The sequence below is a fragment of the Puma concolor genome, chromosome A1 (genome assembly GCF_028749965.1).
Source record: "Puma concolor isolate L17-30 chromosome A1, mPumCon1.1.hap2, whole genome shotgun sequence".
NCBI lineage: Eukaryota > Metazoa > Chordata > Mammalia > Carnivora > Felidae > Puma > Puma concolor.
In genome coordinates this window covers 76,697,427-76,712,422 of record NC_141667.1, presented here as the reverse complement: position 1 = coordinate 76,712,422, position 14,996 = coordinate 76,697,427, and the positions used below count along the sequence as shown (strand labels likewise).

The window sequence follows — 14,996 nt, the reverse complement described above, 5'->3', positions numbered from 1 at the left end:
CATTTTCAGACCTTACAGAAACTACATCCCTGTTTTGAAAAAAAAAAATTTTCCTTCCCTTGCTGATGTCATTCTGTTGCTATGGAGAGGAAGAGAGTGCCACATGACATTGCTGGAAAAATCACCACTGACGTATTTTTGTAGAGCAAATAGTCCACTTCATAGCTTGTTTTTTATTAGCAGAGGCTTGCTAAAAATTGTCAGAACACCAAAAAGGAAACATTCATCTGCGCAAACTACCTTGGAAATGAAAGTCTCATGATGGTGTACCAAAATAATTCCCTCCTAATAGTAATGCAGAGAATGAAATACATGATAACCCACATGAATTGAGAAAGAAGAAAACATGTTTTAAACTACTAGGCATAACTTATATTATTTGGAACTTTTATCTTGGAAATGTCTATCCCACTGTTTTATTTTATTTATTTAAGTTTATTTATTTATTTTGAGAGAGAGCGTGCACGAGCATGTGTAAGCAGGGAAGGGTCAGAGAGAAAAACAGAGAGAGAGAATCCCAAGCACGCCCCATACTGTCAGCAAAGAGCCCAACATGAGGCTCAACCTCACAAACTGTGAAAACATGACCTGAGCCAAAACCAAGAATCGGACACTTAACTGACTGAGCCACCCACACACCCATCATCGCACTGTTTTAAAATCTATTTTTAATATTGAGTCTTTCAGTTGTTCAGTGCTGCCCCATGGAGGTCTGAGTCTTTAGAAGAGCTTAGGATTGCTTGCTTTCATTTTGTATCACTCCTGAGGCTCCCTTTTCTTCCCTGGTATAGAAGCCAAGGTGCCAGTTCAGGTTTCAGGGATACATTTATGATGTCTTAGGGTCAGTACATGACTCTCCATTCATGTGACCATGAGGAAGAAGGCAGTTACCCAAAGCAAGATCCTAGACTCTCAGGGTTAAATGGAAGAAGGCATTTTTGAAGGCTTGTAAATAATATATGACATTCCTGTTAAAGTGTCCTGAATTTTACCGTTATTAAATGAATAATTAAGATTTTTCTGTCAGAAAAGTACTTTGCCCAATCTCTGAGTTTTAGCAAATGGAAGAAGGGCTAAAGAATAAAAGGACTTAAAAGAGGAAAGAATGGCTGCTTAAATGCCATTTCCATCTGCCGTACTTGGTACTGCAGGGAGTGAGTGCGAATGGATACTCCATTATGAAGTGGAGATAGGCCTTTGACACTGTGCTTTAGATACTGAAAACTGTGATGGGCTTTAATGAAAGCTATAAAATAAGTGCACAATATTTCCACCTCTGAACCTATTGCTGGCAGATTTACTGGTTGTGTTTTTCTTGCATTAAGAATATGTTTTACGTGAATGGCTGATTTGTTATGTCTTTTTTTTTTTGCTTGCAGTGGCACATCTAGTGATGAAATGTGCAACTTATACATTATGTATTACATGGAAGCTAGGCATGCAGTCTCTTTCATGACCTGCACGCAGAATGTAGCTCCAGATGTGTTCAGAACCATACCACCGGAGGCCAGTATTCCAATTCCTGTGCAGTCTGATATGGTTATGATGCATGGACATCACAAAGGTAAAACGGGTATTAATTTACAGTACAATATGATTTCGTATTTTATATTTTCTTGCATATCACACTTGACTGTATGATTAATATTTAAAATCACCCTCCTCCTGTCACAATCACCTGTACACACAATCCGATTCCCACTTTCCCTTCTTTTATAACCTGTCGTCCCTCCTGACATGTCCCCATCAAAACAGTTAAAGTGAAAAATCTCAACTGGTGATGAAACAGATTAATTTGGGGGCCAATTCCAGAAATGTACCTCTTTTTTCATTCAATTCATCTTTTCTAGTTTCCCCATTTGATTCCTTCCATAGCAAGTAATGACTTATGTAATTTATGAATTTATACACCATGTTCTGAAGAGTGCTTCAGTTTGCCAATGAAAATGGTGATTGTCTCCAACCATACCCTAAATTATCTATTTTAATGGGCCTCCTCAAGCAAAGAAGAGTTTGTGATTTATGAGGCATTTCTAATCTTGGCCTTTTTGGTCTCATTCTCAGAATTGTTGATGAACTTGCTCTTCCTCTGCAAAATGATCATACTGATTGTCATTTTGTTAGTTTAAAATTGCAAAACCCACACCCTGTTTTATTGGATGAAGTATGCTGAGACTTCATTGAGTTTTACAAGTTCAATCTTAAAGTGCCAGAGCACCTTCTTATGTCTTCCTATTAGAAATTTTATGAATGAAGTTTACATAGCACTTAGGTCACTTATTAAGATCTTAATATATTTATAGAATATGCCTTAAAATGTTCTTAAAATATCCTTAAAATTTCAGTAAGTTCAATTTTTAAAATTACAAGCAGTTTTATTAATGCATTTTTAGTTTGGTATCAGGTATGTATTACTGAAAGGGTAGTTGATTTAATTATTAAGTCAGAAATCTTCTTCTTAATTGGTGGTTACACTGGAGATTTTTGCGAATTAAATTCTTAATGCTATTGTTTTTATGAAACATAAGACCCTGAAAATATTTTTATGTTGATGGCATATTTCCAATAAGCTATTTAAAGTATATGATATATCCCACAAATTTATGCTCAGCTTTTTTGATCCTTTACAGAAACAGAGAACAAAGATAAGACTTCCTTACAACAGCAGCCAAAAGGAGAAGAAGAAGTGTTAGAACAGGGTATGTATGCATAGTTTTATAACTTGGCCTATAAAAGTGTTCATATTCCAGTTGGGCAACCAAATCTTAAAGTTACTAAGATATTTTAGGTCTTACCAGCCTCGATCCCTGTGTATTGCTGTGTTTATATAATATATAATTCATGAGAAAATGGTCAGTTGTTGTACTTTAGCTTTGAAAGTAAAATTCCTTGATGTAATAATTTGGACCCATCAGATATTTCTTTGTTTTGGTTTACTTAATATTGTATCTTTTATATATAGCGCAAATATAATTGCTAGAAACATTCATTGGGCAGCATTTTAAACTTGAAAGGACTTTACCATTTAAAATCTTGTGTATTTTGTATGGTATGTTCATTGACTGTATTTGAAATAAATTAGGACTTAAACTTGCATCTGGCCTCTCTTAAGTCTTCTCTGCCTTCAGTAAGGTAGGTGGGATTACCAACTTAGACATTTATAGTTTTATATTAAATTGCCATCTGATGAATCAGGAGAGCATCCTTCTTCCTCTGATCCATTTATTTGAAGCTGTAATACTTGGTCCTTGCATGTCATACACTGCGTATCTTGGCACTGAAAAATAGTTTCCTCAATTTTTTCTCACTAGTTGTTTCAAAGATGATACTTTGTGTTATGTGTTGGAGTATGTTATCTTATCAAGTCTTTTTGGCCTAGATAGGATATATTTTAAAACATTAATGTTAATGCAAACATACTTCTTAGGACAACATAAAGTGTACAGGAAATAGATATTTTCTATTGGCAACAGACAGAAATTTCTCACTCTTTGGATATTGTAAACCACTATTGGAATTCTTCAAAATGTATCCTAGGAGGTCCAGGTCAAAGATAACACTCTTGCATTAAGAGTATTTGCAAAATTAAAGAATACAGACTTTTTAAAGGGAAACATGCACTCTGAAAGGGAAATAAGGTAAACCGTAATAGAAATGTTTTTCAGTTATATAGAGTATGTTCCATAGCATCTCATTCCAACAAAATGGCCTTTGGGAAAAATAAAATAGAACTTTAGCTCAAAGTTGTTGGTACTTTTCTGTTGAGTCAAAAAAAGGGAGATGATGTTATACTAAATGGCTCATACTAAACTATTGAGTATGATTTAAATTAGCTAAATTTATCAATCCTTTGTGTATAATTTTAAGGAAGTTAGTAACTATAACCTAAATATGGTAGTAGTAGTAATAGTGTTTGCTATAATTGTACTGAAATTTGATCAGACTTAAAATGAATCATTTCAATTTTGATATTGAACACACTGTTTGAAATATATGTCTTTGAAATAACTTGAGTCATCTTAGCATACTCTTCCAAATAGTAACATACGTGATACAGTATGGAATGAGACCATCATTTAGTAGATGTGTCTAATAAAAAGATAAGTTTCTATGGAAACTTAGGCTGGGCTGTGTTTTCCTTTTCAAGTTTGTTGAGTTGATCAAGGGAGACACTGAAACTTCTGAAAGGTTAGAAACCCAAAAGTTTCACTAGGTGAAGAACCTTAAATGTCAAGTTTAACCTGTTCTTTTCAAATAAGATTTAGGAGGGGTCTATCACTTATGCCTAAAAACCAAATTCTTTAAAACACTTTCATGTTTTGCCAGTCATTTACCCTTTCATATCTGATAGCATACATATAATTTTAAGAGTTTAAATATATCCAAAGACTTACTGATTCCAGAGAAGAATTCCACGGACACAGAAGAAATTATTTTCTTATAGTTAGTGCTTTATTCTACTTACGAATAAAAGTGCTGTAAAGTTATTTCACTTGAGAAGAAAAAATATTCTTCTGACTGAATTTTCATACTACCGAAAATGGGCTATGGCATTCACATGTTGACATTAGTGGGTCCATCAAAATGTCACCTCCCAGGTTATTTGAAGACAGATACCTAACCAAAAACCATTCAATGTCCATTGTAGCCTATATATTATTCTACAGGCCTTTGGGGACCACCAGCCTGTAAGTTAGAGAATATAAAGGTATGCCAAATACATATTTATACACATAGTCCATTTGATTCGCTAATGAGGTCAATCTGTCTCCTTGCGCTACACGTGGCAAATCTACTCATTACTGAGAGAGTAAGTACCCCATTCTTCTGAAAGATGTTGATTTGCACAAAATGTGTATTTGTTTTCATTCCCTGAGTTGATAGATTGATCAGGGCTCTAATTATTCAGATAAATTATGCCACATCTGCTGATTTTAAAGTAAACCCTCCAACTCAACCTCCTGCCTTATTTTGGTGCTCTGGACAAAACAATTTATGTTCAGGTACTCCTCCAGGTTGTACTGATTCTTTTAATATTTTAAATCCCTAATAAATAAAAGCCATGAATCATTTCAGTTGTGCTAGCCACAAGTTAGCAGACAGCATCTATGTTGGTCACACAGAGGATGTCAGATCCCCAATGGAAATAGAACACTTGTGGAGCAGGAAAGAAAAGACCCCAAATGTCAGAAAGGCAAGTTCTATACCCATCAGTAGCTAAATAATAGAGATAGTTCTTCCTGGAGAATACAAACAATATTATTTTTACTTCCTATCTTAATACATTGGAAAGCATACAGGAAGATAAAGGTCAAGATATATTAATAAATGCTCCATTGGAAAGAAGGGATGACTTTTATTAAGGTAGTAAAAAAAGAGAGAGAGAAAAGTATTCATATGCTATAGGCTGAAAAAAAATGTAGCTCTGTCACATTATTTATCTGATACTCTGTTTCTCCAGAAGGAATAGAAGTGGGGTGTTTTTGAAATTCAAATCACTGAAATTGCTAGCTATTAATTTTTGTCAGGATATTAACCTTGATTGGAAATTTTACTAGAGTTCGAAAGAGACAGCTCAGATCTATGAATCTATGTAGTACTGCCCAGCCTATGCTTACAAACACGCTTACCTTCTGCAGTATCCTTGTATATATTTGCTTCCTGTAGAACAAAATTTGGTGTAAGGCAAATGTACCTCAGACCTTATCTCAAAAGATGTAATTATGAAGACATCAGAAGAGCCTCACTGTATGACAGCTTTACCTTTCAGGTTGTCCTGGATCGTACAACAATGAGACACATTTTAGTGAAGCTTTAATTAAGTCTGTGGGAGGGCGGTGGGGGCGGTTAAAACATAATGTTTATTTGACTGAGTTGTTAAATAATATTCATTTAAAAAGATATGGAATTTAAGGAAAAGTATAAAGAATCAAATAAAAATCATCCATTATCCCCAGAAATATGGATGTATATGGACATCTTTGTGTGAAATATATATTATATATACATTATTTTGATAATGTTTAGATCATATATGCACAGTTTTGTATCCTTTTTTTAAAATATTATATCTTGAATATTTCTTCCAACTACAGAAATTACTGGCAAGCATGATTTTTAATGCCTGCATAGTATGTGTATATTCCTACCTATACTGCTTTGAAAATAGCCTGTTTGCCTGTAGGTGAGCTAATCTGTTAATGAGTTAATTATGTCTGCCTCCAAGCAGAAAAACACTAATAGGTATTCAAAATGAACTGAAATGTTACTGTCCTTTGAAAACACTGTAAGTGAGGAATCACCTGTATCTGTAATAAGTACAGTCAGCTAAATAGTACGACTCAATTAGACATTGATTCTGAGCGGAGGAAATGAATCCCAGGAGACTTCAGAATGAAAGGGTGGTGTTGAGGTTTCCCAGAGCAGACACATGAACATATCCTTTACTTATATCTTATGGTTGGCACTTTTAGGAAAGTAAAGTGTGTTTTGTAATTTCTCTATATTTCTTATGCGTATGACTTCTCATATACGTTCGCTATGCCTGTGGTACAACCTGAGCTTTCTTTCAACATTGTTTGGGTGAGGAGCTTGGGCTGAAACAAGGAAGCTTACCAGCTTCAAGCAAGCATCAATGCAACTACTATTAGGAGTGCTGATTTTGAGTGTTTCTCTCCTTTATAATTCAAAGTATAAGGTGCAGTATTGAAATTCTGCATTGAATTCTGCATTCTGCAATGAAATTCTGAACATTGAAATTCAGTGTTAGTTGTATTGTGAAGATTTGATGTCTTAAAAAAAAAATCATGGCAGAACTGAAAGTCAAAATCTACAACACCAGTTGTCCTTGTTATTATACATTATGCTCTAGACAGCATTGCTTTTGCTGCAGAAAGGGCCTTTTAACATGTTTTACTCGGTTTTCTCCAAACTCTTCTCATTGTAGTCTTTGTGCCCTCATATAATCAATCTTTCTACTCAAAGGTCAGCATGAGTGACTATATTCCCAAGGCAGGGAGAATATGACAAAAATACAATTTGTAGAGGGAAAACACTCCATGACCCCAGATAGTTAAAGGTGTTCAGACACCTTCTGTGAAACAGAATAATTTCACCCTGGTTTTATGCTAACAAAAATGAATTACCATTGGCATGTCTTATCAAATAAGCAGAATCAAGGGAACAAGGTTTCAACTTTAAAAGACAATAGTCTACTGCAAAAGCTTGTTAAAGTGACAGTTGGTAAACCATTTATAGAGGAGTGGAGCAAAGTCCGGGCTTAATCACACAATTTGTATTTCTTTGCTTTATTCAAAATAGAATACTTCATTCATCCCCTAATAAAGTCCAAATGGTTTTAGTAGCATCTTCTTGGCTAATTCTTTTTTTTTTTTTTTTTTAATTTTTTTTTTCAACGTTTATTTATTTTTGGGACAGAGAGAGACAGAGCATGAACAGGGGAGGGGCAGAGAGAGAGGGAGACACAGATTCGGAAACAGGCTCCAGGCTCTGAGCCATCAGCCCAGAGCCCGACGCGGGGCTCGAACTCACGGACCGCGAGATCGTGACCTGGCTGAAGTCGGACGCTTAACCGACTGCGCCACCCAGGCGCCCCTTCTTGGCTAATTCTAAGCGCCCTCAGTGCCACTTTGCTGTTTGAAAGAAGTTACAATTCTTGTTTGTATTCCCATTCGCTAAAAATTTATTGGTTTGTTATGATTTATGAGCAGCTCACAAGTCTTTACATATTGAACTCATCTATCAAACGCAATTCTAAATACCCCCCAAGGCTCTGGGAAGCTGAGTGGATGCTGTTTGAATTGGTTTCCTAATAGCAGAATAGGCAGATGAGAATGATCATTTATCACACAGTTGTGCTTTCTGATATAGATCTGTGTGCATGGTAGTTGCAAAAGCCATCATCTGCTAACTTCTCCTTTTTTATATTTGTCTCATTTTCTTAGGAAAAGGTGCAGGGAGAAGCTCATTTCTGATTGTTCAATTCAGTAGGAGGAAAAAATAATAAAGTTCACTTCTTTTGAGATCCTTGAGCTGGTCATCATGATCATGCTTTATTTCTCTAAGGCTAGTGGGATAAATGTTAGTGTTAAGTAAGTGCTTAATAAACCAAATCAACTAACCAGAAAGGAAGATCAACCATGACTGAGTTACAAACCAAAAATATTAAAATCTGAAAAGAAATGCCTTTATTTCTCCATTCCTCATATCTCTGTCATTAATCAGTTACGTTGCACATTGCAATCTCACTAGCTTAGTTACTTGGCATATTTTGTCAGGGGTTAAACGCTGATGAACATCCTATTTACTTTCCATGTACCATAGAAATGACAGAGCAATAATGAGAGTTGTTTGGTTTGGGTAATAAAGGACTAGTGGTACGTATGGGAAATAGGACTTCATAGTCTGAAGATTACCACAATGTTTCTGATTATTTTTTTAAATGCCTCCACAATTAAGATTTTTCGCTGTCTAGGAGCACCTGGGTGGCTCAGTTGGTTAAGTGGCTGACTCTCGGTTTCCACTCACGTCATGATCTCACATCAAGAGATCAAGTCCCATGTTGGGCTTTGTGCCGACAGCACTTTGGAGCCTGCTTGGGATTCTTTCTCAAAAATAAATAAATAAACTTTAAAAAAATATATTCTTAAAGATTTTTTACACTGTCTAAAAGTAGAGATACTTATTTTTTTTTCCAATAATTTTAAAGCATTTTATTTAAAAAAAAAAAACTCATGGGGCAATTTTTCAATGTATATTTCTGTTTCATTTTGATCTCACTATATTCCTGAAGGTAAGCCAGAAAAGTTTTCATGTTGATGGCAGGGAATGTGAATGGTCCCTACTAAAGAAAAAAGGCCCACTGAGTCATGAAGTAGTTAATGCAAGCATACAACTTAACACATTGGGAGTTTAATTGGTAGTGTTTTAGATTTTCTTCTACTATGCTGTGTACTTTTTCCTGGCACATTAGCTGCTAGCACAGTTATGTTTTCCAAATCCAGACCCACTCAGCCAAATTACATAAAAGAACTAGAACATTTGTGCATTCTATAAGAATCAAAGTTTGAGTGAGAAAAAAATAAATGGACTCACTGCAGCCTAAAATCATCAAAGAAATATTTTTATTTCTACTGATGCAGAGGCAAAGGGTGACATTTTTAACAATTATTATTCATCCCATAATAATTTACTGGGTAGCTGCTGTGATAGGAATAGTACTAATCACTGGAAATATGACAATGTGTAAGAAATGAGAGACTTTTAATGTTTCCATAAAAAATCACATTTATCCCTTGCCACTTGTCCCTTCTCAGATAGTTTAAATGTACCATTTTTTTAAGAAAATCTTATAGAGTTTGATCATACTACACATAAGGTATATTAGAAGTGGGAAGTGAAAACTGTTGAAGAGAACAGAAAACCCTCCTACTTTTTCAAACCAAAGGTAGCCGGTCATTATTCTTTAGGCCAGCTTTGTCAAATCACTATGGTATGGAGGTATTAACTAGTTTACAAGCATCTTATGTTATGATATGGAGAAGGCAGGCCAGCAAAGGACAAAAAGAAACTTGTTCAGTTAAAGAGCACACCCGGCACAAAGCTCAGAAGACAGTTCATTTAAATAGAAAAACAAATATAGTAAGATTCACAGGTCTGAGGTAAATTCACAGGAGTTTATTAGCCACTATAGGGAAAAAAAAAAAGTGGAACCTGGATCCAGTATAGTCATCAGTTAGAAGGTGTGCCCTTAATACAGGTTGCTCCTTCAAATCCCAGTTCAACTTCCTACCAGATGTGCAGGTTTGTACTGTACCGTTGATTTCCTTATCTCAACTGAAGACAGTAAGTATTTTGTAGAGATGAAATGTGTTAAATCATATACAGCAACTCAGCAAAGCAACTAGGTAATGCAAAGCTCACAAAAAATTTTAGCTATTACTGTTGTCATGTGCAGTTTTATAAAGTACTTGTTTATCCTCTTATCTCTGTCAACAATAGGTAGGGTAACTGTACATCCCAGTTTTTCCAGAATTGTCCCATTTTATACCTAGTATAAATTTTACCATTACCCTTTTTCTTCTCAAATATGTCCCAGTTTGGGAAAGAAATTATATGGTCATCTTAGCAGTGGGAGCCAGAATAAAATTAGAGAATACCCCTGAGAAGTATATAGATTGACAGAGCCGAGAAAAAGGTGGGGCATAAGCAAGGAGTGTCCAGGGAAGCAGGCTACCATGAATCAGAAGTCAGTTCCACAGAGGTAGAACAGCTTTAATACCATTACAGACAGATTTTGACGTTGAAGGCAGGGATGAAAATCCATTCTGAGGAAGGAGGGGAAGAGTCTTTAAGCATGCCAATCAGATGATAAGAATCCCAAATGAGTTCTGGTGGTAGGGAGGGAAAAAATGATGTTGACACATCAGCGTTGATGAATTAGTTGATTCACTGGTGAGAGAGGGACGAATCCAGTTTTCTGGATTGATGGACCCAAAACATGCTTCATCATCAAGACAGATACTATAAAAAGATAAAGTATGGGGAGGAGATTAAGAGCTCAGTTTAGGACAGGTTGAGTTCAAAATTCCTATGAAACAGACATCTAGGTGGAAATTTCCACAGGGTGGTTTTATAAATCAATTTGGTATTAGGAGAGCTCCAGATATGAGGGTCATTTGTCTGGAGGCAGCAACTTAAGCCTTGTGAATGGCTGATATTTCTCAGCAGGAAGAGGCCTTAGCCAGCGGAGAGAAAGGATGCCAGGGACAGACCTCAGAAAACATTTTCATATGTTGGGCAGAGGAATATGAGAAAGCAAAGGTGACAGGTAGAGGAGATCTAGAAAGAACAATGTTATAAGCAGAGAGTTTCTGAAGGGACTTTCAGCAGTGCTACATGCCGCTGATAGGTTAAGATGGCTGTGGCAACTAAGAGCTCTTGAGCAACTCATGTGGAAGTCATACAGGGGTGAATGAAGAAGTGGAATCAGATGCCTTTGGCTTGGGAAGGAGAGAGGATGTTGTGAGCAAGGATGAAGTAGCCTTGCATGGTCCAATATGGTAGACGCTAGCCACATGTGATTATTTAAATTTGGGTATAAATTAATTAAAAGTAAAATTAAAAACTAAACTCCTCAGTCACATTAGCCACATTACAAGTTCTCAGTAGCCCCATGTGTCTAGTGGCGTCATGTTGGGCAGCACAGGAACAGGATATTTCCATTATCACAGAAAGCACTGTTAGGCCATGTTGGAACTTGTGAAAGGAAAAGGGAAGGCAGAAAAGTCTGAAAGATAGACTGTGTCAGAGGAGGGTCTCCCTTGCTTCCATGACCCACTCAAGGTAAATGCAGACTGAGTGTGCTTTTATCCTGAGTCAAGCCTTTGGCAAAGAAGCTGAATTAGGAAAAGAAAAGAAAGCAAATAGGAAAGGCTCCAGAGGGTAGTGAGAGGGCTGGCATCCAGAACATTGGAGTAGGGATAGTTCTTTTCCAAAAATAGACTTAAGAAAAAAGAGAGAAAGCGCAAATACAATTTACTTTGGCAAAGCGAGGAGGCAAATCACTACAACAGCCATAGTGACTTGAGAAAATATAGGGCTGTAAAGTTAAAGAGATCTTTTTTTTTTCTGTTAGGAAAATCCCAATACCTGTATATGAGATAAGAACTGATTTTTTTTTTTTAAGTTTAGGTAAACAATAGATGGAAACAGATGCATGTGCATGTTACAACTGGAATTTATGTCTTTTTTGCTGGTAATTAGCTACAATTTAGTGATACCTCCTTTATGATATACACCGAACTGGGCCTTGTACATTAACTTCTTTAAATCCACCAAAGAATTCTTTTTTTTTTAAAGAACTTTTTTTTTCAACGTTTATTTATTTTGGGGACAGAGAGAGACAGAGCATGAACGGGGGAGGGGCAGAGAGAGAGGGAGACACAGAAACAGGCTCCAGGCTCTGAGCCATCAGCCCAGAGCCTGACGCGGGGCTCGAACTCATGGACCGCAAGATCGTGACCTGGCTGAAGTCGGACGCTTAACCGACTGCACCACCCAGGCGCCCCTAAATCCACTAAAAAATTCTTAAAGGTAGTGGTCATTGTCTATATAATGTTAAGGCACAAAATAGCTACTAAGCGTCAGGGTTGGATTCAAATAAGAGTGTGCAGTATACCCCAGACACCGGGCAGTAACAATACAGTGAAAGACCTGTGGGCCATATGTGCACATAGCTAAGACCCCTAATTTGATAGTCAAGGAAGGCTTCTTGGATATAAGTAACACCTCAGTAGGATCTGAAGGCTTAGGAGCTAGTTGGTTACTGGGGAGCAATTGTCCCAGGAAGAAGAAACAACATTGTAGAGTGACATTGAAGGAAGGGGAAGTCCAATTTGTGTGTAACATAAACTGAGGAGAAAGAAAGGAATATTGAGAAATGAGATTGGGGTAGAGACCCCACAACTTGCTCCATTAATTTTCTACTCCATCCACTGCACTCAAGGTTAGATATACCTGGCACAGAAAAATATTTAACATCTGAAGATTCCATATTTCCACTACCCCAGAAGCGAAAGAAAAACTCTCTAGTTTGTGTGTAAGAGTGTAAGAGATAGCCATCTAGTGGTCTCTCTCTCTCTCTCTCTCTCTCTCTCTCTCTCTCTCACATGTCATCTCTATAAATGAGATGCAGCCCTAAATTTCATTTTCATAAGGCCAGTGCAATCTGTATGCAGCGAAGCCTAATACATTGCTAAAGGTTTACTTTCCTCACCCAATGATAACTGTAAATGATAATTTCAAAGGAACTGGGGTGCTGTGCATTTGATATTTTATCACAGCTTTTAGATTTTTACTGACAAACCTGAAGAACCATGCGTAGTTGCAAGTCTGTGTTCCTCCATCAATATTAGACTAATGACATGGATTCAAGTTTTAAAATTCTGGTTTTTACTCATTCCTGAAATAATCTTGTGTTTTATTTTCCATGTAAATGTTTCATTGCACAACAGCACATTAAACTATTTGTATTTAGTGTGAGGGCAGGTGAATTTAACAGTAATGAATTAATTTCTTCCCTGTGAGGCAAAATGCCACTGTGGCCTAACAGATTTGGTTGAGTTGTAATTTGCTTTGTTCATTTTACTGAGATTGGCCCTATTACTTGGTAATTATTTTTTGATTGAAGATTTCACCTGGGATAAGCCACTTTCATGGGAAAGAATTGAAAGCTTTGAGTCATTAAGCCAAGACTATTTGTAAACATGACAGGATCTCTTAGCATCATTTTGGAAAGACTTCATGTCCCCTTGCACCAATTTTTTAATAATATATTCTTTAGTGGAAAGCATCATAGCAAAACCGGTTATCATTTTCATTTCCTACTGGTCATAAAAAAGATTTTGTAAATGTTAACTGATCATGCTGTAAATGTAATTAAAACTTAAACAGTAAGACTCCACGGTCATAACTAATTTCATTAGCAGCCCTTAGAATAGGGTGAGGGAAAAGAACTGAGTGTTTGTTCAACCTTGGGGTTTGGCTTAGAAGAGCAGATTTGTTTCTATCAAGAACGTAGACATGTTTCCAATTCACATAGTTGATGTAAATGGATTTAAAGCCATAGATGTAAATGATAAGGATTAAAATGCTTTGTGAACTTTCCATAGTCATATTTTATATCTCTCATAATGTTTTATAAATAATATTGTCTTCGTGATATCAGATGATCACATCCAAGTTTACTTTTTAGTACAGAAAGGCATGAAATACATCGTGATGAACCATTCCAATGATATTAGTTTGTTAAAATCTTTTTTGTTTGAAACTGATTTGAGGTATTCTTTTTTCACAAAATTATTTTTCTGGAACTTGTTCATTTCTTGTCTAAAATGAACAACTGGAGCTACACACAGTAGCACTGCTAACAAAATAATAATAACAAAACATGGGTGTTTTGCTTGCCAAAGAAATGCATATTTACGTTTCTTGTGTTTTATAGCATATGCTGAAAAAATATACCTTTAATTTCTTGTGCATTATACTTTAATAGGCTTTTAAAGACAACTTCAAAGGGTTTTCCTTGAAGGTAGCTCTTTTCTGATGTAGCTGTTGATCATATTTTTATAAATCTGATGAACTGTAACTTCCAAATCAACCCGACTCTACTGTGAAAACCATTTACTGAAACATGCCATGCAATCACATGCACATCGTTTTGTTTCCACTAATATGCAAATAGAGGTTTTCTGGTGTTATTGGCTCCTGAGATAATAGAATGACATAGGTGGTATATACAATGAAATGTGAAGCCTATTATTTTTTTCATTGTTCTGGAAAATCATCCTTTTTCCCCTGATGCTTAAACATCTGAGAGCAACCTTCTCTCTCACTTATTATGACGAATCAGGTGATGGTATTTTTAAGGCACAAAATTTTGTAAATTTTGCAATCTTATCAACCCTCCACCCCTTCTCTCTTCTCTTTTTTCCACAGGTGATTTCTATTCACTACTTTCCAAGCTGCTAGGAGAAAGGGAAGATGTTGTTCATGTGCATAAATATAATCCTACAGAAAAGGCAGAATCAGAGTCAGACCTGGTAGCTGAGATTGCAAATGTAGTCCAAAAGAAGGATCTTGGTCGATCTGATGCCAGAGAGAGTGCAGAGCACGAGGAGAGGGGCAATGCTATTCTTGTCAGAGACAGAATTCACAAATTCCACAGACTAGAGTCTACTTTGAGGCCAGCAGAAAGCAGAGTTTTGTCATTACAGCAGCCCCTACCTGGTGAAGGCACCTGGGAACCCGAACACACAGGAGGTGCGTTTAGGGCTTCTTTTAAAGAACAAACTATGAAATGCTACAATCCACATTAGCAAAATCTGAAGGGAATAAAAATGAATGGGTGAAAATACTTATCGATAAAAAAAAACTCATCAGAAAAAAACATTACTATGATTTGGGTTATCAGATAC

The 14,996-nt window shown here is 36.3% G+C and overlaps 1 protein-coding gene across 16 annotated transcripts in view; it reads left to right on the top strand.

Annotated features, from left to right (window-relative positions):
* The window catches only part of PAM (peptidylglycine alpha-amidating monooxygenase), a 287,568-nt gene that overhangs the window by 219,971 nt on the left and 52,601 nt on the right, over positions 1–14,996 (top strand). For 10 of the 16 annotated variants that reach the window (XM_086690473.1, XM_086690089.1, XM_086690162.1 and 7 more), the window contains exons 13-15: positions 1,380–1,564; positions 2,631–2,699; positions 14,518–14,841. In XM_086690473.1, coding sequence (XP_086546599.1) covers positions 1,380–1,564; positions 2,631–2,699; positions 14,518–14,841 — 578 coding nt within the window. The remainder of the gene's footprint in view (positions 1–1,379; positions 1,565–2,630; positions 2,700–14,517; positions 14,842–14,996) is intronic. The other 6 variants (XM_086690680.1, XM_086690619.1, XM_086690554.1 and 3 more) reach the window with 1 other exon arrangement.